The sequence below is a fragment of the Rosa chinensis genome, chromosome 1, assembly GCF_002994745.2.
Source record: "Rosa chinensis cultivar Old Blush chromosome 1, RchiOBHm-V2, whole genome shotgun sequence".
NCBI classification, from domain to species: domain Eukaryota; kingdom Viridiplantae; phylum Streptophyta; class Magnoliopsida; order Rosales; family Rosaceae; genus Rosa; species Rosa chinensis.
The window spans coordinates 67,710,514-67,736,741 of NC_037088.1; the positions used below are offsets into that span (position 1 = coordinate 67,710,514).

At 37.5% G+C, this 26,228-nt stretch overlaps 2 protein-coding genes across 3 annotated transcripts; one reads left to right on the forward strand and one right to left on the reverse strand.

Annotated features, from left to right (window-relative positions):
- On the reverse strand, window positions 1-15,219 carry LOC112185036 (protein MOR1). Its single transcript, XM_024323254.2, has 54 exons — window positions 14,794-15,219; window positions 14,596-14,701; window positions 14,379-14,502; window positions 13,507-13,586; window positions 13,236-13,413; window positions 13,089-13,153; window positions 12,910-12,992; window positions 12,718-12,803; window positions 12,473-12,586; window positions 12,180-12,299; window positions 11,646-11,748; window positions 11,312-11,448; window positions 10,821-10,886; window positions 10,599-10,716; window positions 10,448-10,482; window positions 10,168-10,239; window positions 9,960-10,067; window positions 9,765-9,870; window positions 9,548-9,660; window positions 9,350-9,437; window positions 9,131-9,231; window positions 8,902-9,009; window positions 8,697-8,802; window positions 8,536-8,615; window positions 8,308-8,457; window positions 8,125-8,200; window positions 7,826-7,950; window positions 7,620-7,730; window positions 7,391-7,540; window positions 7,140-7,214; window positions 6,975-7,056; window positions 6,788-6,882; window positions 6,601-6,702; window positions 6,439-6,513; window positions 6,252-6,347; window positions 6,064-6,165; window positions 5,865-5,966; window positions 5,566-5,748; window positions 5,339-5,450; window positions 5,155-5,231; window positions 4,982-5,061; window positions 4,616-4,678; window positions 4,386-4,512; window positions 4,054-4,176; window positions 3,842-3,919; window positions 3,502-3,660; window positions 3,258-3,416; window positions 2,264-2,361; window positions 2,013-2,169; window positions 1,708-1,824; window positions 1,443-1,538; window positions 1,259-1,330; window positions 843-1,125; window positions 1-739 (listed from the first exon to the last, which is right to left on the reverse strand). The coding sequence occupies exons 1-54, from the start codon at window positions 14,954-14,956 to the stop codon at window positions 483-485; spliced, it is 6,042 nt and encodes a 2,013-aa protein (XP_024179022.1). The 5' UTR covers window positions 14,957-15,219; the 3' UTR covers window positions 1-482.
- Window positions 15,220-17,802: 2,583 nt separating this feature from the next.
- On the forward strand, window positions 17,803-26,111 carry LOC112185049 (cullin-associated NEDD8-dissociated protein 1). 2 transcript variants are annotated; one of them, XM_024323262.2, is made up of 29 exons: window positions 17,803-17,963; window positions 18,395-18,471; window positions 18,566-18,735; window positions 18,848-19,058; window positions 19,194-19,359; window positions 19,671-19,800; window positions 19,881-19,995; window positions 20,098-20,255; window positions 20,346-20,469; window positions 20,736-20,786; window positions 20,861-20,943; window positions 21,224-21,308; window positions 21,382-21,483; window positions 21,596-21,694; window positions 21,791-21,901; window positions 21,978-22,061; window positions 22,147-22,287; window positions 22,444-22,536; window positions 22,634-22,755; window positions 22,867-23,026; window positions 23,109-23,348; window positions 23,524-23,772; window positions 23,862-24,038; window positions 24,131-24,277; window positions 24,420-24,536; window positions 24,782-24,950; window positions 25,106-25,183; window positions 25,265-25,403; window positions 25,597-26,111. In XM_024323262.2, the coding sequence occupies exons 2-29, from the start codon at window positions 18,436-18,438 to the stop codon at window positions 25,691-25,693; spliced, it is 3,654 nt and encodes a 1,217-aa protein (XP_024179030.1). In that variant the 5' UTR covers window positions 17,803-17,963; window positions 18,395-18,435; the 3' UTR covers window positions 25,694-26,111. The 2 variants fall into 2 exon arrangements, with proteins under 2 accessions (XP_024179030.1, XP_024179034.1); XM_024323266.2 differs by having other exon boundaries at window positions 17,827-17,963; window positions 18,409-18,471.
- The last annotated feature ends 117 nt before the right edge of the window (window positions 26,112-26,228 follow it).

Consider the following 26,228-nt stretch of genomic DNA (forward strand, 5'->3'; position numbering starts at 1 on the left):
TTGACAAAACACACAAAGAAATCGAATTGAAATGGACTAAGTTGGGTACATTTGTATTAAATTGGGAGGCATGATAATCAAGGATTAAATGCTTCCGAAGCAATATAAAACTGAAATTCCTACGGGTTTGCAGTACAAAGAAGCCAATAGCACACGGCAGTGCTATATCCCAAAAACTCTGCCAAAAATTTCAGGACCTGAGAAGTGTGGTTATACCCGCTACTAAAGGAAAGCAAAAGAACCATATTTCCTGAGCAAAGCTTCTACAATTTACAAATGCGAAGTTGCTAAACACAGCTGCGGTATACAATAAACAACACCCCAAGAAAAAGCTCAGCCTTCGAGGATGCCACAGACACCAGTCTGTAGCTGCGCCTGAATATTGAAAGCATTGCCCCCCCTGACATTTACAAAAATAGAGGCCTGATGGGGTAATGAGACAAATCTTCGAGAAATTCTCTTCCTATTCACATATTTCTTCTTTAAAGGGGTTCAAGTGTCCCACTTTTTAGTCTCTCCATCCGAGCTTGAAGCCCAGATAATGCCCTTTCATCCATAGGGAGAACCCCACTTTGGAGGGGATTCTCTGATGCCCGATTTATCTGACCAGAGAGTCCCTGACTTTGGTTGTCATTTACATACATTAATGGCCTAGCTTCTGACTCCAGGTTCCCAGAAGCTGCCGCTAGTTGCATGCTTTTCATCCTCTCTCTAATTGCATCTAGTGTCCCACTAGTCACTGCAGTGCCAAGGTGAGTTCTAGGGTAAGGTCATTAAGGTCAACAAGAAAATCCAGAAGCAGCGATGCAGGAGAAAAAAGAAAAGGCACTAACGCGAATTACCTCCACCCATATATCTCTCATTCCTTGGGTCAACTAACGAGTTTTCAACCAGGCCTCTAGCAGTATTGGCATTGTGAAGCCTGTTGTCTTCAGCATATGCCGGTGGAAGATTAAAGCTAGTTGGTTCACTCTTCACATTAAATGATTTTGAATCCATTAAGGAATTTGTGTGTACAGGGGAAAGGGGTGCAAATTCAGGAGAAGAAACGGTAAGAGAAGCTGGGGGAGGAGTAGGCATTGGTACACTTGAAGGTGTCCTTCCAGCTGCTGCATTCTTCTCCATCTGTAAAGAAACATAAATGTAATTAAATTTTGATAACATTATAAAACTAATTTACAATATAGGAATCATCAATTTGTTTGTGGACAGGAACATTATAGTATAGCGGTAGACCGGTAGTATTGATCAGAATCACCTGTGCTAAACCATCTCTAATATACGTCCGAAAAGCCTCACTGGCATTTTGCAGCTGGGAGAATATATCTACCTGAAATAAAACATGAACAGAATATCTATGCTGAGAAACCACTCAAAAGTCCTGCTTGGAAGCAGAAACTAAACCAAGTTAATAACAGGCTATGAAGAAATCAATTACTCACTTTAGGGTAGAGTTGGGTTATACGATATAGTTCATATAGACCAATGGAGCAAGTCTGCTTGTCACCAATCTTCTTGAAAATGGCAGCAAGTTCTTGCTGAAAGCAAAAGTACAGCCAAAAGAACAATTTTCAAGAAAAATATAATAACATATAATAAAAAAGAAGCGTGTATATAATACATAGCTGTACAAAAAGAGGTCATGGTGAAGAAAAAACAATAAAAGAACTAACCAATGAGGTTGGTAAAGGTAAAAAGTTGCAATACCTTTAGTTGTGCATCAGCAGAATGTGTAGCAGAGGAAGGATTATTAGCTGCTGAATCACCCCAATGAGTTTGGCCCCCAGACCCAGTTGATGTCAACATCCTTGCTGCCGCTAGAGTCTGCCCGGTTGTTACAAAAAAGGCAATAAATGATAATCAGGGTTTCATTCCAATAAAAAAAAATTCCCCAAATAAATAAAGAAGTTTGTTTTTAATTAGAAGTTGCATTTGTTTCGTTTGTTATTATAACTTATAAGTTTGTTTCTCAATAAAAAATATATTAAAAAGCATCACAATATAATAATTACCTCAAGATTAAGATCAATGTAAGCAAGAATAATTGGCTGGGGCTTCATGTCTATAGGAACCATAGAAAGGTGACCTTTAATTGCAGCTCCGCGAAGCTTCACAAGCTCATGTAGAACAGTTTTCACCATGCGCAATGGTTTGTCATCGGCACCAGCTCTAATATGATTTTGATTTTACAAAAGACAAGAGAGAAGAAATCAGTGCATGAACCACAAGAGAGTGGGATTTATAGTTATCATGTGAAGCATACCTTCTCCTGATTTCTTCCATACCCAAGTCTTGAAGGTATAAATGGATACTTTGAAGGATGTGGTCCAGATCGACATCATATATGGTGCTTTGAAGAACCTACCACAGGAGAAAGGATCATATAAGAAAAATCTCCAGATCATTTATCCAACGGTAATGGATTTATGTCACACCATGGAACTAGCATCAACAAAAGCAGAACCCGCTAGAGAAAAAAAGCACATGAACATTCAGATTACAGCATAATAAACATGGTAAGACCATTTATTTCATCAATGTCCGTATTCTGTTGAAATCCAACAGGCTCTTTCATCTTATATTCCAATCTATCATACTTTTCTTGAAATCTGATTCCATGGTTAACACCAATTGGCATAGTTCTCATCATCATCTTACAGAAAAAGCTTTAGTCTGTTGGAAAATTAGGGATCAGAGAAATAGATATATGTTTCAGAATGAAATTTCTCAAGTACAGCTAAGCTATTGAAGTGCTTCACATAAGTTTAGGAAAAGGAGGAAGACTATGATCGATTGGAATACTACGAGTTAAATTAACCGTTCAGATACTGCCTAATAAACACGGTAAGACCATTTATTTCATCAATGTCCGTAATCTGTTGAAATCCAACAGGCTCTTTCATCTTATATTCCAATCTATCATACTTTTCTTGAAATCTGATTCCGTGGTTAACACCAATTGGCATTTCTCATCCTCATCTTACAGAAAAAGCTTTAGTCTATTGGAAAATTAGGGATCAGAGAAACAGATATAAGTTTTCAGAATGAAATTTCTCAAGTACAGCTAAGCATTTTCTTATTGAATTGCTTCACAGAAGTTTAGGAAAAGGAGGAAGACTATGATTACTTGAATTTCAAAGCTTAATTTTAATGGTGCAGTTAATACAAGGCAAGCATCTGCTATATTTATTAAAGCAATGGCAACGCATTATATGTGTGCGTGTGGGACCAAAATATAAGGCCACGCAAAAGGATACCTTTGTAAGTTTGATTAAACATTTGACAACCAGATCAGAGAACTTCTGGTTTCTGGCAGCCAACGTTTCATTCGCTGGAGGTGCAGGCCATCTTGAGGGATCTAAAGGACGTAAGAGATTGATAAGAACCACAAAGGACGAAGTGCGGTCGGCATTATCCTGCAGGTACAATCACTAGTTATATCTGATGTAGTAGACCAAAAATCACTAGGAATGGGAGCAATGCAAAAACAATATCTCCTACCAGAATCTTTAGCATCAAGACATTCAAGGCTTTGAGAAGTTGGCTGCCATCATCCATATGGGGAACCCTCTCATCCAAAAGCCAGAGCAGGAGCTCAGTGATTAGACTATCAAGAGTGCTCTCCTTGACAGCATGTGCAAATCTTTTATTTTGAAATGTCTGACGAACAGTCAAAGATAGTATTGTTAAGCCAAAAAATTCCTGAAGCATGAATGAATTTCCTACAGTTTATTAATTAACTCTCATTTACTCCGACTCCCCATATAATCTCTTTACATGCATTAATAATATGTTCACAATAATTGCATTAATGATGTCTTCAGAATAATTGGTAAATTACCTGCATGAGAGTGTTCAGGACATATTTACAGGACCTAGATGAAGCTCCTGTCAAACTGAAGTCAAAAGTCGTTGCTACCTATTCAAAGAACCCCAAAAAAAAAAAACCCAACAAAGGCTGGTAAATTTCAATTGAAGCCACATTTACAATAACAGCAGGCAACAGCATAAAGGAAAGTATGTGTTATCAAACTGAATTGTTATTGTACTTACCTTCTTTGCTAAGCATGAAACAAGTTTATCTGCATCCTTCACTAGGTCATCCATTGCACTGCCTTCTGGATCACTGGTCGACTGTGCCAACTCATGACACACAACTTTCATTCCTTCAACCGACTGGAACACAAGAATATATGCTCAGAGCATGTTCTTTACTTGAAATAAATGACAAACAAAAGGACATGCAGAAACTGAACCAGCCACAAAGAGAGGTAAAGCAGCCAAAAATACATCTGACATTGTTGATCACAGATAACAAGAAATCATGACAATGGAAGAAATAGTTACTCGTACTAATGACAACTAAAACATTATATCTTGCACACCTGATCAGGATCCTCAGAAGAAATGATCTCCAAAGCTTCATTCCAGTCTGTTGGGCCATTAACAGCAGCAAATCCACGAGGTAACAGCTGTCTCTCCCTGTGAATCTCAGAATGACCATAATTGCCCCTAAAAGAATGATATTAACATCATTATGCTATATTGAGAACAACTAGTGCATTGGAATAAAATGAAAGGATAATATAAAATGGGACTGCAAAAGTTGAAATACCTAGCAAGTGTTGGAGCAGCAACAGATCGTGCAACCTCCCCACTCTGCTCTGCTACATCAGACCTAACGGCAAGCAATGAACTCAAGATATAATTGGTGATAGTGGAGGTTTATGCAACTAAATAAAAGTTTCCTCTTCATTGACATGGATACTTTCTGGTCTATCATGTTCTTTCTAACTGAACTATAAGTGCAACAGAAAATAGTCAAAATTCTCTTACTTCCTTTTGCATGTAAGCTAAAAACTCCTTAGTCCTTATGTACAATTATAATTGAACATTCAAGAATGTAAACACAGGAACTTGAAAATTAGAAGCATGAAATAGCAACAAAACTATGCTTCAAAAAGACACGTCCAAAGCATACCCAATTTCCCTGACAGAACGCCTTAAAGAAGCCCTAGCTTCACCAGGCTTTCCTTCCTTGTTTTTCTCCATATCTTTAACCTAAAAAAAAAAAAAAATCATGCTGTTAATAGAAACATAAACAATTTACAGCCAACTATTATATGTAATTTAAAAGCATCAGTATGTACCGACCGTATACTTAAATCTCTCTTCTATCAAGCTTTTCTGAGCACCTGTTAGCTTCCCGACATATCTCCATATGTCCTCCCCTAAGAAGAGTCAATAATTACAATAAAACATATCAGCAACTTATAATTTATTATTTTCAAATTATAGCCAACAAATTTTACAATGGTTATGTGACAACATGACATACCAAGAAGCTTATAACCGGAAGCTAGCGTATTTAGAGCAGCCTTCCTAATTTCATTCTCTCTTTCTGCAGTCAAGCTTGCAACAATTTGCAAAGATTTTAATTGTCCACTTATCTGCTAAGAAAAGTAGGTGTTAATGTCTTATAGCATAACCAAATCATAAGACCCTGCACCATTGTATATAAGACTAACAAGCACGCACAAAGGTAAATACTTTCTTTACTTTTACCTCAGCTCCATGATGATCGATCAAATATCCAACAAGTTCAGCACACTCAATTCGTGTCCGGTAGTTCTTAGAACGCAATCCCTCCAAAATATAAGGTAAACTCTTTGCTGCAGTATATGCCTGAACAATTTGTCTGGCCAGCTCCTTCATTTCTTTTCGTACTCCAGAACCATTGTGCCCAAGCTGCCGCATAAAAACATCATTATAACCATGAGTATACAACAGTTTGAGGCTTTTATTAAATGCAGAAACAGTTATTTGTTGCTGAAGTTGAACATATAAAAGAAAAAAGTAACAACCTTCTCCATTAGGCATGGAAGAAGAATTGCTGCTTCTGACTCGGTCAACATGTATCCCTCATCCCTAAACATGTCAAAAAGGTCATGAAGAAATTCCAGCACCTGTGAAACACAACATAGGCAGTTAGTTAGAAAGTAATACACCTACAGACCCTAAAAATTGGAAACCAAAAAAAAAATTGCACAAAAAATACCATACCTTTAACAGGGATGTTGTGTTTGATTTACAAAATTGTAAAACAAACCACCTAAGCAGTATATCCAGAACTTCAATAATTTCCTTTCTAATAGTTGGAAGTGCCTGGCATAGAGACAGAAATGAATTTTCAAGCTAGGCAATGACATATTTGATATAAATCAAAGAAATTAGAAGTGACAGGAAAATACCTTCTGCAGCATCTCAAGCCCATCTACTTGCTTCTTAAAATCTGTACTAAGAAGCCGCCTATGCAGATCCTCTCTGAAGTACTTCATCATATCATTCTGCATAAAACGCAAATGAAAGTACTCAAATTAAATCAATCATCAGGGAATAAACAAGAAATTATTTGGTGAAATCTGTACAAATACAAACCTCAAGATCTTGAATCTGTTCTATTCGTGGCTCTTCAAACTTAAACCTCTTAACCACTATTCTCTCCCTATCCACCTGGAGTTCAAAGATCAATCAGCCACTGACTCACTGTACTCAACATTAGTGTAGAAGTTTAAAGTTCAATGCTATTTCCATATATACCTTAACTGAATCTTTAACATTTAGCAAGGCCTGTGACTGGACAGCTATATCTTGGACAGACAGTATTGAACCTGGCCTTGATCCCTTCATTGCAATGGTCCTCTTTGGAATTCATGGAACAATCAATTAATAATCTCATTACTAGTAACAAAAAGTAAATGACCATAAGAAATCAAGAGGGACATACTGAAGATACGGCTTTCGTTCCAGGCTTTAACACTCCATTGGAAGCAGATTTTCCAACCTTTGGGATGCTTTTGGATGTTGGTCCCGTTGATATTGCTTAACAATTCAAAAGTTGTTCAGGGGAAACCGTTCAGATTAGTTTGAAGTATCATAAACAAAACATGAGAGATGGCAATCAATATGCACACCTTGTAAAGATCCGAAAGGCTTCAACCGTTCAAGAACAAGAGCTAAAGCTGGCCCCTGAATATCTTTCAAAATTTTCTCAACCTGAGGAATAACCAAATAAAAAAGGTTTCAAATCATATGTCAAATGAAAAGGAAAGCGCAATAGAGGTTCCTAGAACACTTACTGCTTCATGTCCACTAACTCTCAAAATTTCAGCAATGCATGCCTCTGCTGCTTTACGAACATCTGAAGATTTATCCTATAAGAAATAGACATTAAAAAAATTATAGGAGTGGTTGCTGACTTTATGTATTTATCATAGTATATATGTATGACTGGACATGTGGGTGATCTGATGGATGAATAGGTAGAACCATGAAACAATTAAGCCAAGAACGTCTCATAAAAAATAACTTATTCTCATATAAAATTTACCGTCATAGCAGAGGAAGCTGGTTTCAGAAGATGTACAGCATCATTATAATCACTTAGCACAGAAAGCTGCCTCGTCAACCAGTCAAAAAGATCTTTGCGCCCTTCTGCACCAAGCTTGGTTTCTGTTATAGCTGCCGTGATATAAGGAACCTACAGCAACAACAACAGTCCGTTACGGTACCTGACAGGAAACTAAAATTTCAAAACACAAGTACGACAAACCAGTTACCATTTTATCAAGATTCACAGCAGAAAGCCATGAGTCTAAAGTAGCTAAAGTGCATTCTCTCATATGCTTCTTATTGTCTCCAATACATTTCAAAATATCTGACAGAATGCCCTGCAAGTAACCAATACAAGATATAGTTCAACTATCTCAAGGAAACCAAAACAGATAAGCTACGTCAATATTTCTGATTTTGGAAATAAACAAACCTTGCTCGCCTTTTCAACCGGTGCTCCCATTGCAGTTGCAACATTACCAATAGCTGTCAAGGTTGCTGCAACTAGGTTCTTATTGCTGTCATATAATCGTCCCCTTAAGGCACCAAATAACTCCACTGGCAGCAAACAACAAAAAAGGGGAAAAACTAAATGAATAAGGACCATTATGTAGAAGCACTTAAACAATGAGCATGTCAGATTCCCACCGCAACCCCTAAACTCCCAAAACCATGTTTTAAAACCCGATTAGTTTGGAAGCACAGTAATACCAAGCAAGAAGATACTCTTACCAGTTCCAGTTGGCTGGATGCGCTTATTAGCCTCTTCTAAAATTTTATTTACAGCATCAATTGACTCCAAGCGAACCTTAAAATGAAAAAATGGAAGATTGAATATGGCTCATAATAAAAGATAAAGTTCTAAGAAGAACTGCCATGCACAGCATAGAGAAATACAAAATGTATAAACAAGACCTTCCAATCAGGGCTCTCCAAATTCTTGAGCAGAGTAGGTGTGATTTTTCCACTAATATCTTCACGTGGAAGACTGTCCAACCCACTAGCAGAAATTGATGAAGTCGATTCTGTTGCTCGAACATTTCTCTTCAGAACCACTGCAGCACCCTAGAAAATGATACAGGCATAAGTTACCCATAAACAAAAAAGAATGATTATGTAACTTTGACTATCAACTTAACATACCTCAAATGGATTTTTTTCATACTCTGCTTCCAGTGCACTAAGCAGTGCAGGTTTGACATCCGTAAGAAATCCTTTAATATCTGCAAGTTATATATTCTTAGATAAACGATATGAAACTGGATATTATAACATTGAGTGTTCAAACTGAAATGACTAGTCACCTGGACCAACAAACTTATGCGTAACGCCCAAAAGTTTTATAGTAGAATTCCTAGTAGCAGCAGCACTGGACTGCAGTCCAGTATCTTTGCAAAAATCAATCAAATCCTGTAAAATATAATACCATATTAACATCCATAACTAAATGACAACTGATTATGATGATGACAGAAAGAGATTCAAAAGTCAAAATAGAACTATAAACACCTTAAGCTTCAAATGTGAGACACCAAAATCTTCAACAGCTGAAACCATCCACAATATTCCCTCGCTAAGAACCTTAGGGTTCTTGTGCTCTTTCATTATTTTGTAAAGCTACAATAAAAAAAATTAAATAAAAACTATTATTGGAGAGCTAAATGAGTCTCAAAAAAAAAAAAAAAAAAAAAAAACAAAGAGCGATGATGAAAAAATTAGCAACAGAACCAGAACTTACTCTTTCAAAAATAAATCCTGGACCTATGGCTTCAGAGAAAGAAGTCAGACACTTCATGGCATGAGTCCGAGTCTTGATATCTGCTACCCGCTCGCTTATACCTGTAAAATTGCACAATAAATGCAAGAGCTTGATTAACAAGACTGTCCAGTCCACAACAAAATCCACCTGAGGGAGGAGAAAAAAGAGGGCGGGGGGGGGGCGCTTCAAGACACTCACCCAGTAGACAAAGTACCACACATTTCTTCGGAAATTTCATTGCAGTGGAGGCTATGTAGGTAATAACTTCAATTACCTGTTGTTGAACCTGCATAACTCAAAATACAAATCTTAATAGCTTTTCGGCAAAACAGTAACTAAACAAAAAAAACTCAAAGAAAAAGTTGGTGATAGATCTGTCCAGTAAAAATAAAATACCTGAACATTTTTTTCACTCCAACCAGGGACAGCGCAAAGTAAACGAATTAATAACTCAACAGACTGGTTGATGTCCTGTAAAGCTTCCACTTCTTGTTTAAATGAGGATATGGCTGCAACAAAATCGTATAGCAGTTATAATCACTTTAAACAAAACAAGAATTCTGTACATTTCAACTTTCATGTCATGTGAATACAAATAAATATCATCACCAACCTTCAAGCCGTTCTTTCCACACAGTGCTCTTCAATTGAGAGATGGTATCTGCTTTTATAAGAGAACCTAATCTGCTTTCAATTTCTTCAAGACTCATTTCTGCTGGCTGCAACAATTCACAAAAGAAAGGCAGTCAACGTTACTACAGTAACAAAAACAAAACAGCACTTCCACCGCAAAAAAAAGATAAGATACCTCAACGTCTTCAGGTGGTTCAACTGACTTGGAAGCTTTTGACTGTACAGTTACTTCCCCTTTCTTACTGCCACCAGATTTTCCAGATCCCACTTTTTGTTTAGCAGGCTATTATCAAGATCATCGTGTCAATCATGAAACAAATAACAAGTCCACTGACAGTTCAAAATAAGTAAGCAAACAAAAGTTTATGAGCTATAAAACTCACAACTGCCTGAACAGGCCTCTTCCCACTAAGCATGCTTGCAGCTGACTTTCGAACAAATGAACTGTCTGAAGTCTACAAAGAATTGAGAAGACAAACACACCTTCAGGACCACCAAAAAAAATATCGAAAAGAAAATAGGAATATAACAATTGAAACAATTCCATCCAAATATCTGGTGACCAGGAAGGATAATTAATAGATGGCATCATAACAACCAAAATGCAGCATGTATAATCATAGACAAGAAATTTGAACCCTAAATTGAAGGCAAGAAACCCACCTCCAGAGAGGCTGCAGTGACACCAGAGCTTTGAACTGTAGTTGGCATATCAAGGTGTACAAAAATGAAGTGAGAAAACATCACATCAAACAAACTTGAATACTAAAAGGAGATAGGTAACCTCTGCAAGTAACAAAACAGAAACACAAACCTGCGCTTGCAGCAGTGGATGTACCACCCTCGGAACCCATAATCATTTCAGAAAGCTTCTTTCTTCTGACATCATCAAGTTTCTCCAGGGACCTCTCCAAAGGCCTCATACCAACCGACTAGAGAAAATGAACATGGTGCAAATGAAAATTATTAATCTCCGTAATTAAGCTTCAAGACTAAAATTTAAAACATAAACCAGTTTAATGCATTAAAATGCTACCTTAGCTACTGCTGTCAGAGCTGAAAAGGCTGCATCCCTCACTTCTGGGGTTCCATCATTGAGGCACTAAAGAAGTACAGATTGCTTTAGATTTAACCATAATATAATTGTAAACACAACAGAATCAGGTATTTTACGTGATCCTAAAAAGAAGCTTTCTTCTTCTCAGATGTTTTAAACTACACCTATTTAACTTCTTAAAAACCCAATCCAAAATCAATATAGGCCATGAGGTTAATTTTCAGAACTTTTTTATCAGCTATTAGAACAATAATTAGATGAACAATGTCTTTAAACATGACCAATCCAAATTCCAAAACCACGTGAAGCCCAACAGGAAATCCAAAACATATTCAGAAGTTCTAATTGTTGGATTGTGACATAAAACAACAAATTGAAGCACGAATAAAAACGACTTTTAGACCAAAAAAAGCAAGTGAAAACTGAAAAACAAAAAAACACATCAGACACTCAAGTAAAGATGCACTGACCTCCATAAATATAGGAACATAATCCTTGTGTAACTTTAAAACAACAGCCTTGTTACTTGTTTCAATACAGAATGTCACCCAGTTCAAAGTTGATGATCGTACAAGAGGTACTTTATTTTTAACTGCTGTCTTAACATCTGCAATAAACAGTATGGATGATACATTAGCCACAACCACTGCCTACCAATAGTAAAGTACACATCCAATATGAAAATAGTTTCACATATTGACAAGACACATACAGTTAATTCTGATAATAGCGGTATCAAGAAGCTAAAAATAAAATAGAATAAAATAAAAACTAGATGCATAAGTTAGTGAATATGAAACCTGCCTTCAACAATGTCAACAAGATTTAAGCAGCCAGCTGTATGCATAGCTTGAAGAGTCTGGGTAAGCGCCTCACTCATAGTTGGCTTTTTCTCTTTCAATTTCTCCTATAAAAACAGTAACAAAAAGGTAGGCACTCAGTAAAATATGGTATGCTTTAAGTTGAACTTAATAAGCTAACACATACTGAAAGTAAATTAAAAAGACCATTTGAACTATATCATTAATACAATCAAAAAGACTACTAAAAACATAAGATATGATTTAAAAGGGTAATGATGCAAGAAGTTAAGCTTTGATGCATGCTCAACATATGAGCCAAAATGAGATTTTAAGAAATTAAAATAAATAAACATTTAAAGGACCATCTGGCAAGTAGTGGTTATTGTACTATATGATAAAACCATATGACCAAAAGTATGCTTAATTTGTAAAAATCCTGTATAGTAGAATTGAATTCTAAAGTTTCAAATTCAGAGTTAACTTATTACAGTATGCTTCTTCATTGCTGAAGGAAAACACATATAAATAAACTTACAAGTAACCCTGGCAATAGAAAACGCGAACTCCCAGAGAAGTGAGTTCTTAGGCCCTTGGCAAGATTGCCGAGAGCTTGGATAGCTTCAACTGCAACAGCTATGTTCACATCTGTTATAAGCTGCAGGAAAAAGGTAGTCCACTGAGAGACACATAGATTTGGGGGGCGGGGGGGAGAGAGAGTTCTCCTGCACTAAGTAAGCCCTACTGTTCCAGAAGTAAAAAATGAACACCGGACACTGTTGAAGTGAGTGGAAGATGATAATAATTGCTTCAGCTAAAATATAAAAGTACCTTCTTTAATGTCCTACATATTTCGGTGAAGTCACCAGGAGCTATTCTTTTGGTTGAAGCTAGCTTGGTGAGCTCAGCAACAGCCTCCTTTCGCTCTGACCATTTGGATGCTTTCTAGAAACAAGTGAAAAGATTAACGATACTTAGAGGCAGAGAAAGTACATTTGCTGATGAATTTAGCACCAAGTTCAAATCCATAGTGGAACAAATATAGCTACATCTTAGGATAGGGAAATGAAACTAACCACTCCATCCCAAAATCCAGACTTATCCAGAGGAGTCAATATATCAACAGGATCAACAAGCTCATATTCATCTATTTCCTGAGGAGCTGAAAATCCAGATACACAACAGACTGTATAAGTAAATGTGCAAAAGGAAAATTCTTACAGAACAACAATTCTTTGAGAAGCCAAATGCAAGAGTCAATCACATACCATCCGCTGTAGATTCCTCAGAAAGACCAGGACCAACAACTTCAGATACAACTTCCCTTTCTGGCTCCTTGTCTTGCTCAGATCTAATAAAGAGATATAATAAAACATGTAGCTTAAGTAATAACTTCGCATTGTGGGCTGCACTCAGTTACTGAAACATTTAACAACATAGTTTTCACCTGATTTTGCGAGATGGCCTGGCTGTCCCGGTAACATTGACGAGCTCAGACTCCAATTCTTTTTTCTTCAATAAAAGAGAGACAAATATTATTATTCTTTTTCCCATAACAAAAAGAAAAAGGTAAACTCAAGGAAATAGGACATACCATCGTATCCCTCATTTTTTCAAACAATATGGATTTTACAGGGTCTTTTCCTATCCAACGGCAAAGCTCAAGAGTAAGTCCTTTAGAAGATGCACGAACATTTTGATCTTGATGGTCAAATAGTTCAGGAAGCATCTTTAAAATCCTTTTCGGAGGAATAATTTTTGAGCCAAATTCACTATTACAGGAAAGGAAAGACACATAATAGTTAGAAAAACAAGTCAATGAATTAATAAATAGATTTGCAGAAAATAAATATCAATCTAAAAACCTTAAGGCTTGAAACATGACATCAATTGCAGGCACAACAGCTTTGGCAACTTTGGCTTTTATTGCTTTCTCCATGGCATCCTACAATAAACCACACCTACTTAAGGTCCCAGATAAACTGTGATCAATCACTACAAATCAAAATGTAATCACGCCAATACAAACCAAACACAGAAAAATGAATTAAAGTTAAACATAAAAACCACTAGAATCCACACTACTAAATCCCTTGCCATACGGATAAACAACTTCCATCCAAGTCTATGTTCGCCTTCCTTCTACATTTCCCTACCTGTTTTCAATTGCTCAAAGTGACCACTAAACAACCAATTCTGATATATTGATGCCTGAATTGCTTTTCATAGAACAGTTCGACCCCAATTGAACTTTCTCTTTCTCTCTTCCTTTCTCTCGCTACGAATAGATACACGTCACATACCACGAAATACTGAACTCCTCTTAAACCATAAGTAGGGGAATTACAATGTCATCACTGTGTTGCATATAGAATGCCTGCTGCTGTCTAATTATAAATAATAAATTCTTCCCATGTCTTTGAGACCTTTATACCAGAGTACCAACATTAAGAAACAACTGCTAGATATAATCCAATTCACGGAAACAACCCCAGTGCTTCACATCTTACTGCTCCTACTACTAAATGCTACATTACACCAGATTTCACTTGCAATCTCTTATAACAAGCACTCTATATGTGACACTACTATAAACCATCAAGTTCATCCAATTACCAGAATCAACCCCACGGCTTCGCAACTTACTGCTGCTATTACTAATCCTATATCACACCACATTGCCATTGCAATGTCTTAAACAAGAACACTCTTCAGATAAACAAAAAGAATAACATACCAAGAAAGCGTCCACAGCCTCCAATTCGACCCAAAGCATAAAGGAAGCCTGAGCCTTCTCCACCGTCTTCGGCCTGCCAGTGAGGCATTTCGCAACGATGGTATCACAAACTTCCTTGCCATACCTGTACCAAAGAAAACACAACTTAAAAAGAATGCAAATTTATACAAACCACCCTATTAAACTCAACTTCAACAAAAGTTCGCAAACCACTAACCTTCCAGCATCAGCATCAGCCGCTCGTAAATAAGCAATCAATGCATCAAGTGCCTTCTCTTGTACCGGCGAATTGGCATCCGCCAGAGTCTTCCTAAAAAACGAACCTAACCAAAAAAAAAAACCACCAGACGAAAATTAAATCGTGGAAGAACTAGATCGCCGGTAATCAGAACCAGTTTCCCGGTGAATTCCTTACCAAATTCACGGAGACGAGAGTCCTTTGGATCGGTGATGGAGTCGCATAGGGCAGCCAAGTCGATGTTGGCTTCATTCCGCACCTTCCAGTTCTTATGGAAAAGCCGATCATCCCACGGCAATTTCTTCGCCTCCTTCAACAGCTTCTCTTCCTCCGACGACATTTCTCAAAAAAAAAAAAAAAAAGGAAAGCTTTCTCTCTCGGTTTGATTCGTACTCGCCGATCTAGGCAAATGTAGATGGAGAGGGAGAGAGCAAAGAGTTCAGAGGCGGATCGGGATCCAGGATTTTGTACTGGAAATTTGAAAACGAAACCTAATTCGATTACGAAAAGAGGATTTTAACTATGAGTTTTTAGAGAGAGAGAGAGAGGAGAGCGCCCAGTCGAGGAGAGATAGAAAATGACGCAGTGTGGCTGTTTAGCTTTATTTAGACGGCAGGCGAGTGCTGCCGTTCGTTCCCAAATATTTCGCTTTGTTTTTTGAAATTTAAACTCTTTAGGTCGTCAAAACGACTGCGTTTGGTGGTTGCTACATGGCGTGTCGGTATGAGAGCGATTGGATTTAAAATAAAAGGCCGGCTTAGCGGGAACTCCACGGCATGGGGTCCGAGCGCGACGCAGGGGATTATTGTTGGGTGCGTATTATGTCGTTTTCACTTTTTCACGAGCCTCTTAACACGACGCCAGAGCAGAGCGTCTTCATTTTTTTTTTTTCGATGGCGATTCCTTGAACCCGTGGATTTTGGGAGTTATGGGCTGTTTCCGCTTTATTCCGATTTGGGCTTTATAAGTTGAAGGCCCATGAAGTCTTAATTTGGACAGGTTGGGTATTGGAAAGGTCTTCACTTTTCACCCTAACTCGCAATTTGGGTTTGAATTCCGGAAAATGATTGCACGGTCCCGAAATAACCATGCCAAATGTGGTCCGAGTTAATGTGATCGGTATGTAGAGCTAATTTTCTAATTTTTTAATTTTTTTAAGTCAATGTAATAGTCGTTTTTCTTTACTTTCTTGCATTGGGGGGTTATCAAAATATCTCAATCTTATTAGCTCAAATCACCACATGGCAATGTCATGTGGTAATTGGTATTTAGAGATAGTGGAAAAGTTTTTTTTTTTTTTTTTCAGATAGTGGAATAATTATTAAGAGCCCGAGACTCAAAAGACAAGGGATTTTTGGAAGAAAAATAGGAAAAACAGACCATGAATGAGAATGTGGATAATAATCAGAGCAAATGTCAGAAATATAAGGAGATACTTGGTGATCAATTGCATTTGTTCCCTTCATCCCACTATCTTTAATTTTGCATCACTCACACAATTTTATAAAATGAGTAATTGATAACATATTATTGAAGATGATGACTTGAATGATTTGAAAAGGAAGACCACATTGCGGTAATGTTTATACAAGACGTGATTCTAGGTCATTACTCGGTGAAAAGTATGAAAATGCAATTTTTGTCACTCACCCATAAAGTTCTCTCTTCTTCGCAACCAATGGCCCTCTTGCTCTAGAAAAAGCTATGCCTTCTCTCTTATGATGGTTTGAGGGTTGGCGATTTTTCAATTTTATCTCCCCTTCTGTAGTGAGTCGCAATTTTGAGGTTTTTATGTCTTTTTGTCATTTTCTCTTTCCTTGTTCTAGCCTAATTTCTCACCAAAATTCCATATATACCATCGCACCTCCCATCCGCCTGTCAAACACCACATCCTCTCACATTCTCCTAATTGTCTTCTTTCCATAACCTCACCTTCATATTTGACCCTTGGAGTCTCGACAAGAATCTATTCACCGAACTCCACACTCGGAAATTATTGTCGTGCCAGCACTCCGGCAAAATTTGTAGACGTTGTGTTTGGCTCCAAAACCAGTCTAGGTGCAAACTGTCTCTTTTGAGTGCGTAGGCGTGCCAGCACCGTGGGGTGTAGTTGTCGGAGAGTCCCTTGACCTGACTTCTTCTCAAACACTGTGGACGAGGAGAGCACCAACCTAGTCACCAGGTTCTTTTCTCTACCTTTCGGTAAAGGCTTTCGTTGTGATATCTTGCGTTCACCAAATCAATACTTAGTGTTGTAGACTAAGCAGAGCAATCACTGGTAAGTTGGGAGAAAGCACAGGGTTTGCTAAAACAGTAAAACATGACTTTAGCTTCACTGGATTGCAACTAGATTGCAGGTAGGTTTGTTCCGGAGAGGCTTTGATACTCTGTTTAATTGATTGAAGAGTTGTGTTTTTTTTCGTCCTTGAAACCTGGTATTTATACCTTAAGGTTTCGACTATTCGTTGCCATATAATAATTATTGATTGAAGTTTCTTATTCAATCTACTCTACCTGATTCCAACAAGGGCTCGTTTGCCTTATGGATATTGGAATGGGTGAAGCTGTAATTCAAACCCAAGTAGACTTAATTTTGGGCCGCAGATATCTGTCTGCTATGCTTAATCCCCTAAAGGGATCTTGCCAAAAATACTTTTGGGCTCAAACACGTTGTTGGATCAGTGTTATGTTGCTCGGTGGTCTCCACCTCCAATACTACATTTACTAAGTTCTTTATTAGCATATTTGTTATGCTTGTGCATGCTATTCCGAGTTTGGAGACATTTGGTCTCAATAAGTGAAGCTTTTGTCGAGCTCATTTTGTTGAGGTTGTGTGGTCATAACCACAATCGCTGGCTTCTAGAAGTGAAGATTCTAATTTTAGATATAAGGTTGTTTGATTTTTTTTTTTTTGAGAAAAGCTTTGATTTTTTATTTTGTCTAAGTTTTTTTTTTTTTTTGGAAAGGTATTTTTTATAAGCTTTAGATTCTTTATGATTTGTTATAAGGACTCTGGGTCCATAAATCTTGTTCCTTTTGTATTACATTTGTAATACGCTGGTTTTATATAATGACATTCATTATTCTAACCAAAATGAAAAAAAAAGGGGGTCCAATGTTTAGTTCCGCGCGTGGGCTGGACACCTAAAGTTTCCAGGTGGAGGGATGATATTGCGGATCTTGGTATGCAAGTCGAGCGTATCCATTGTACACGTATATAGAGAGCCTTTTTTTTTTAACACACACACACACTCCACCATGCCCTACGCTATATGAACTCCGAACCAAACCAAGTAACCAACCCACACTGACTCACTGAGCTCGTCGCCGGTTGTCGATAATCTCCGGTAAGCTTATCCTCTCTCTCTCTCTCTCTCTCTCTCCAAATTTCCGGTCACCGATTCAGCATCTCTCTCAATTCCCTCTTCTGATCACTCGAGCTCAATCCAATTTCTTATTGAATTTTTCGCCTTCCTATTTTATCGATGGACTCCCTTCTGCGGAATGCGTTCGATTCTGTATTTGAATGCATTGAAATTTTCTATATATTGGAGCCTGATACTGATACGATATAGACAGTGTATGGTTTCGTTTCTGTTTAGCTTTTAGTCTCAGAGTGGAGCTAGGGCTAGTTATATGGTTTTCATAGATTTAAGGCTTTTATGGTTTTGTTTATTCATTGGATGTTGCTTTTGGCTGGGTTTAGTTTAGTTCTATCGTTCCTTTATCTATATGAATAATAGTTTGTAATCCCTGTTTATGATTTTTTCCTCGTTAGATTTCATATACGGGAGAATTTGTGAGTTCGAGCACAGAGAGATGGCGAACATTGCAATGACTGGTATACTGGAGAAGGTACGATCATTTTCGGGCTTTGGTTTCGGTGATGTCCACTATTATGTGAGTGGCTTCTTCTGCAATATGTATTGAGTTCGACTTTATTTTGCAGATGACGGGGAAGGATAAGGATTATAGATACATGGCAACATCTGATTTGTTGAACGAATTAAACAAAGACAATTTTAAAGCCGATGCTGATCTAGAGATAAAGTTGTCGAATATTATTATTCAGCAACTCGATGATGTTGCCGGTGATGTATCTGGATTGGCTGTCAAATGGTATGATATTTTTATCCGGTTATCCCTGTGCAGAATCAGAGATGTTTTCGCTGGTCACCATGTTTGCCTTTCCTAGTGATTGATTTGTATCTCTTGGTAAATTATACTGCAGTCTTGCTCCATTAGTTAAGAAGGTCAGCGAGCCACGAGTCGTGGAGATGACAAATAAACTTTGTGAGAAATTGCTAAAGGAGAAGGATCAACATCGTGACATTGCCAGCATAGCTATGAAGGCTATTGTTGCAGAAGTTTCTACTCAATCACTTGCACAGTCTATTCTTGTGTCTATTTTACCTCAGTTGATTAAAGGAATTACTGCCCCAGTGAGTTACAAACTTCTTAAGAATCACGCAATAAAATAGTCAATAACTCCTTTTAATCGTTATGACATTCCATTGCCATATTCAGATGTCTTTTGTTGTTTTCTTACTAATTTGTTGCTCTGCCATGTACCTCAGGGAATGAGCACAGAGATAAAATGTGAATGTCTTGATATCTTATGTGATGTCCTTCATAAGTTTGGCAATCTTATGGCAACCGACCATGAGCTACTATTAGGTGCTCTCTTGTCTCAGTTGAGTTCCAATCAGGCCAGCGTGAGGAAGAAAACTGTGTCATGCATCGGTAAGATTCACCAGTTTGCTCGATTCTGTCATCTAATATTTTCTTTTTCCTTCTACATTTTTAGTTTTGTCAGAGCTAGGGGGATTCTCCACCAGTCACAATCGTCTTCTTTTATTCCTTTTGGTTTCGTAGTTTGTTCTAGTAAATCTTCCATAGATGTATGATTTACTATGCATCTAGGACCCTGATTGATTTGTGCTGTCATACTAGAGTCCATCACGGTCACATTTCATATTTAGTGTGAAAAGTTAGACTAGCTGTGTCTCGGCTTGTTCCATATTACTGAACTTGACTACTTGTTTTGCCTGTAGCATCACTTGCTTCAAGCTTGTCAGACGATTTGTTGGCAAAGGCCACAGTTGAAGTTGTTCAGAACTTGAGAAATAAAGGCATGAAGTCTGAAATGACTCGTACAAATATTCAGATGATTGGTGCTTTAAGGTGAGCTTTGTGGTATGTAATGTACTTATGTTAGAGGTTAAACTTAATTTTAGTAACTAATTTGATATTATGATGTTCAGTCGTGCTGTTGGCTATCGTTTTGGACCCCATCTTGCTGACACCGTCCCAGTGCTAATTAATTATTGCACAAGTGCATCTGAGAATGATGAAGAGCTTCGTGAGTACAGTTTGCAGGTACTAGTATATATGTAAATTTTCTGATCTTGGTATTTTTCATTTACATTTAAGATTGTATAAAGGTCATCTTGTATCTAAATTGTTGTATTTTGGTGGCAGGCACTAGAAAGTTTTCTGCTTAGGTGTCCCAGGGATATTTCTTCCTATTGTGATGAAATTCTTCATCTTAACTTGGAGTATCTGAGTTACGACCCAAACTTCACTGATAACATGGAAGAAGATACTGATGATGAAACTCTTGAGGAGGAGGAAGATGAGTATGTCTTAAATTTATTTGTGTGTTTAAGCTTGACTTGCTTCTACAAAATAAATTTTTAATTTCGCTTGGCTTCTTATATATGCTGTAGTGAGAGTGCGAATGAATATACGGATGATGAAGATGTCAGTTGGAAAGTCCGAAGAGCAGCAGCTAAATGCTTAGCGGCATTAATTGTATCTCGTCCTGAGATGCTTACCAAGCTGTATGAGGAGGTATCTTTGTTTGCGTTTGCTGTTTAAACTTCTCATTTATTGTATTGTGACTTGTGAGGATTATAACATTTGGGTTGGCATTTAAACTGTAAATATACTTGGAGGTGTGTTTAGTTTTCTTCATGCTCCTAGTCTCCCATTAATCCTTGATTAATGTTCAATTTTAGCATACATATGGGATGTTCAATTTTAGCATACATATGGGGTTGCATTCGTGGTTTTGCATGTTCATTTGAAATCATTCAACATACGCTGCTTTTGTGCAGGCTTGTCCAAAATTAATTGAGAGATTTAAAGAGAGGGAAGAAAATGTCAAGGTAAGCCGAATAGTGGATACTGGATCTTCTTATTATGTTTCCCATGGTGAGTATCTGACATTATTATGCTACAGATGGATGTTTTCAGTACTTTCACTGAGCTCTTGCAGCAAACTGGAAATGTCACAAAGGGTCAGATTGATATTAATGAACAGAGGTAAATTTGCTAAAATCTGAGTGTTAAATTAATGCTGACTTTCTTATCTAGCGTTTGCTTTGTGGTTTTAGATATGTTAACTTTGTTTTTAGTGTTGAGTTAAATTTCTAAGTATAGTTCGCCTCTAATATTTGTGGTTCTTATCTAAATAAAAATGAAAAGATGGGCTTTTCTTGCTCTCACTTTTTTGTTACTTGCTTTGTTTGATCCCCTTACTTTAAATTATGTGTAATATGATTGATCTCTGATGCCTATGCTAAATTACTGGCATATTATGCAGTCCAAGATGGTTATTGAAGCAAGAAGTGCCAAAGATCGTCAGATCCATTAATAGGCAACTACGTGAGAAATCTATCAAGACGAAGGTAGGAATCTCTGATGGCCCTTTTGGATTGTGATTTATGTATACTATGAATTCTAACACATAACTCTTTGCAGGTTGGTGCATTTTCTGTATTGAAAGAACTTGTGGTGGTCTTGCCAGATTGCTTGGCAGATCAAATTGGCTCACTCATTCCAGGAATTGAGAAAGCTTTAAGTGTAAGCAAATTTGTCAGAAGTTGATAATGTATTTTTTTACGTCTATAATTTGTCTCTGACGCTGATCTTTGTAACTTTTTATTTTTTTGGGGATTTCTGTCAATTTCTCCAGGACAAGTCCTCTACCTCCAATTTGAAGATTGAAGCTCTTATATTTACAAGATTGGTGTTGGCTTCACATTCTCCTTCTGTTTTCCATCCTTACATCCAGGTAAGGCAGATATCCAAACCGTTCTCATACTTGTTTAAATAGTAACTACATTGCATTTGGTGTCGGTTTGGTGACATTTTATATTGATCATTGCAGGCTCTCTCTAGTCCTGTTTTATCTGCTGTGGCAGAGCGTTACTACAAAGTCACAGCTGAAGCACTTAGGGTCTGTGGTGAACTTGTCCGTGTTGTTCGCCCAAATGTTGAGGTAAATTACTGGAAACTCTTATGCTTAAGGTCCTGTTAAACAACTCTCTAACTAATTGATTTGGTTTTCCTTATAGGGGATTGGTTTTGATTTCAAACCTTATGTTCAACCAATATATAAGGCCATAATGTCACGCTTGACAAACCAAGATCAAGATCAGGTCAGTAAAGTTATTCATAGGTTCTACTGATATCTAATTCCTCATAAATGTTTATTTGTTGTGGCTCATGTCTATTCTTTGGCAGGAGGTAAAAGAATGTGCTATATCTTGCATGGGACTACTTGTGTCGACATTTGGTGATAACCTCAATGCTGAATTACCTGTGTGCCTTCCTGTACTTGTTGATCGGATGGGAAATGAGATCACTCGACTTACAGCTGTGAAGGTGGTTGTTTGCTCACTTTAGTGATTATGTGCATATTGTTTGCTGTATGTATGCTGATGTCTATTTGGGATTTCTTTTCCTTAGACATCATACATGTGGCTCTTCATATTCTACATCTACTGTTTAGTTTTTAAGACCCAGATGTTTTGTTTCCAGGCATTTGCTGTCATTGCTTCTTCCCCATTGCGGATAGACCTGTCTTGTGTTTTGGATCAAGTGATTGCAGAGTTGACTGCATTCTTACGGAAGGTATGGGAATTAGCTTAATTGGATGTTGAAATAAATTTTTTTGCTGACTATTGATTTTGAAATATGTTGTAACTATCTTTACCTTCTTGGAGATTAGGCTAATCGGCCTCTAAGGCAGGCAACACTGGGGACCCTGAATTCCCTGATTGTTGCCTATGGCGATAAAATCGGTCCATCAGCTTATGAAGTTATTATTGTTGAACTTGCAACACTGATAAGGTTTTTTCGTCTACCTGATTCAATTTTTGTTATTTTTGTCTTTTTGTTCTTTTTAAAGTCTTGTACGATTGGATTTCTGAACCCTATTTTCCATTCAATGCCCATTTCCAGTGATTCAGACTTGCATATGACGGCCCTTGCCCTGGAACTTTGCTGCACCTTGATGGCCGACAGGTCAAGCCCAGTTGTTGGTTTGGCTGTTAGAAATAAAGTTCTTCCGCAAGCGCTAACATTAATTAAAAGCTCACTGCTACAGGGGCAAGCTCTATTGGTAATTGTTTATTTCTTATTTGTGTTTATTTTGATATAGAGACTTTTCACATGTTTGAGAAAGTTCTTTGTTGGATATGTAGGCTTTGCAAAACTTCTTTGCTTCCTTGGTGTATTCTGCAAATACAAGTTTTGATGCCTTGCTAGACTCTCTTCTATCAAGTGCTAAACCATCTCCTCAGTCTGGTGGGGTTGCAAAACAAGCTCTATATTCAATAGCTCAATGCGTGGCTGTCCTTTGTCTTGCTGCTGGTGATGAGAAATGTTCATCTACAGTGCAAATGCTTACCGAAATTCTCAAACATGACAGCAGTACAAACTCGGTAAGCCCCCAGCACACCTCTGATGAAAACAATGAGACAGCAAGTAGTCTTGAAAAATGGAATGTTATTGTTGGATGCAGACCCTCTATAAGAATAGTTTAAGGACAATTGATTTCAAATTATCTATAATTTTCATGTCACTAGAGTAAAATTGCTTTCTTCTTCTATGATACAGGCTAAGCAGCATCTTGCATTGCTATGTCTTGGGGAGATTGGGAGAAGGAAAGATCTAAGCTCTCATGCCCATATTGAGAATATTGTTATCGAGTCATTTCAGTCTCCTTTCGAGGAGATTAAGTCTGCAGCTTCATATGCTCTTGGCAATATTGCAGTTGGTAACCTATTCAAATATTTGCCTTTTATCTTGGACCAGATCGATAATCAGCAGAAAAAACAGTATCTCTTGCTTCATTCTTTGAAAGAGGTGCGTTATTCTGAACTTCTAAAGCCTGATTATGTTTTCTGATAACTTTTGTTCTGTTGGATTTAAGCTCTCTTTAACCAATTTTGCAGGTCATAGTAAGGCAATCTGTAGATAAAGCTGAGTTTCAGGACAGTAGTGTTGAAAAAATACTAAATTTACTTTTTAATCACTGTGAAAGTGAGGAAGAGGGTGTTCGCAATGTGGTTGCTGAATGCCTGGGTAAAATTGCGCTTATTGAACCTGCAAAACTGGTTCCTGCACTTAAGGTACTTGAGAATTCAATTGCACATATGGTTAAGTGCCCTGTGTCGGTGCATAAGCCTAGGACTAAAGAGTTGCATTTATAAATTTCCTATAGGTGCGGACAACCAGCCCAGCTGCTTTCACAAGAGCTACGGTTGTCATTGCAGTCAAGTATTCAGTAGTGGAGAGGCCAGAGAAGATAGACGGGATCTTATATCCTGAAATCTCATCATTCCTGATGCTTATTAAGGATCATGACCGGGTAAGTCTTATAATAATGAATTGCTTGAGTTTTAAACATCTCTTAGTTTTCTTTTTCACCTCTATTGCTTCTGTTTTGTGTATTATTTTATTTTCTTGGTTGGTTGGTGACTGTTTTTTTTTTTTTTAATGGCCTCATTCAGCATGTCAGGCGTGCAGCTGTGTTGGCTTTAAGTACATTCGCCCATAATAAGCCAAACCTCATCAAGGGGCTTCTGCCAGAATTGTTGCCACTTCTTTATGATCAGACTGTTATTAAGGTAGGCTGAGTATTTGAAATCTCTTTGTATTGTGGATGATGGATGCATGACTGCATGAGTATATGACATACAATCCCTGAGATAAGACAATTAGAATTTACAAATGTCAGTTGTATTTATTAGCTGTCATTTAAACTCATGCGATTGGATGTTTGATGCAATACTTTTTCTTTTCCACTGCCCATTCATTTTGTCATCTGTTTTAGAAATGGTCTGGTCTCTTACTAAAATTTTTCTGGGTGCAGAAAGAATTGATCAGGACAGTTGATCTTGGTCCTTTTAAGCACATTGTGGATGATGGGCTTGAGTTAAGGAAGGCTGCATTTGAATGTGTGGACACATTACTAGATAGTTGTCTTGACCAAGTGAATCCTTCATCATTTATTGTTCCTTACCTCAAATCTGGTCTAGATGGTGAGCTTGGTTATTATATTTTTTTCTTGTTTTTTGTTTTTTTTCCTTCATATTTCTCTTTCTTTTCTTTTCATGCAAATTTGAAGATAGACAGGTAAAATGTGGGTATTTGTTAATTCATAACATTCCAACTGATTACCATTTATACTTTGCAGATCATTATGATGTTAAGATGCCTTGCCATCTTATCCTCTCAAAGCTTGCAGACAAGTGTCCATCAGCTGTACTGGCAGGTTAGTTATTTTATTGGAATTTGTCTCTAAGATTAAGATCCGCTACATCTGTGTTATGTAATATAACTTTTTCCTCTTCAGTATTGGATTCATTGGTGGATCATCTCCAAAAAACCATCAACTTTAAGCCAAAGCAAGATGCTGTAAAGCAAGAAGTAGATCGCAATGAAGACATGATCCGCAGCGCTCTAAGAACAATTGCATCCTTGCATCGTATAAGGTCAGCTCCTTGCTTTTCATCTCAGTCTTGAGGAGTATCAGTATACTGTAAACCGTTGTTAAGTGATACAGAATTCGGGTCTTACTAAATGAAGTCTCTTTCCCTCAGTATTTTGCTTTCCATTGTGGCTTTACCTGTATTTCGTTTGACATTGATGAATTGTCTAATGCTTGTAATATTTAATATTGTGCAGCGGTGGAGATTGCAGCCTTAAGTTTAAGAACCTTACGAATGAAATATCAAAAACTCCTGCACTCTGGGACAAGTATTGCTCCATCCGAAATGAATGATGGACTAATTGAAACACGCCTGTGTTCTGCTGCAATTAATGAGAATGATTGTATCATTATTTTACATCTGCGATTTAAGTTTTTGGTAGCATACAAAAAAGAGGGCAAGGCAGTGTAGCCTGTGAATGCAATGTATAAGATGGGTAGGAAAACGAAAGCTGCATGACCAGTTATGGTTTTCTTGTATAGGTTCAAGTCAGTCGGTATTTTTGCCTTTGCAGCATCATTTGGGCCATTTGGTTACATGATCTCACAACCACGCTCCCAATATTATCTTTCCTTTGTTAGGATTGATGAAGTTCAGAATATTTGTCTCTGGCGGCAGACTAGTTTAACTACAGAAACTCATGTATTGGTGAACGGTTGATGTAGGTGTGGAATCTACTAGATTTTTGCCATCCAAAAGTTTACTTCTCAACTTGTTTTAGGAAAACGAAAGCTGCATGACCGATTATGGAATCTACTAGTTTTTTGCCCTCCAAAAGTTTACTTTTAAATTTATTTTTGATTCATTTCTTTTGTTCCTCCGTTTGTG

Coding starts and splice junctions, on each gene's coding strand:
- LOC112185036 (XM_024323254.2), bottom strand. CDS start 14,956: ATGTCGTCGGAGGAAGAGAAGCTGTTGAAGGAGGCGAAGAAATTGCCG. Junction 9,232..9,349: donor TGTGGTACTTTGTCTACTGG/GTGAGTGTCTTG, acceptor GCAATTTTACAG/GTATAAGCGAGCGGGTAGCA. Junction 7,057..7,139: donor GAGTTAGTGGACATGAAGCA/GTAAGTGTTCTA, acceptor GTTATTCCTCAG/GTTGAGAAAATTTTGAAAGA.
- LOC112185049 (XM_024323262.2), top strand. CDS start 18,436: ATGGCGAACATTGCAATGACTGGTATACTGGAGAAG. Junction 19,996..20,097: donor TTCGTGAGTACAGTTTGCAG/GTACTAGTATAT, acceptor TTTTGGTGGCAG/GCACTAGAAAGTTTTCTGCT. Junction 23,349..23,523: donor ATGACAGCAGTACAAACTCG/GTAAGCCCCCAG, acceptor TCTATGATACAG/GCTAAGCAGCATCTTGCATT.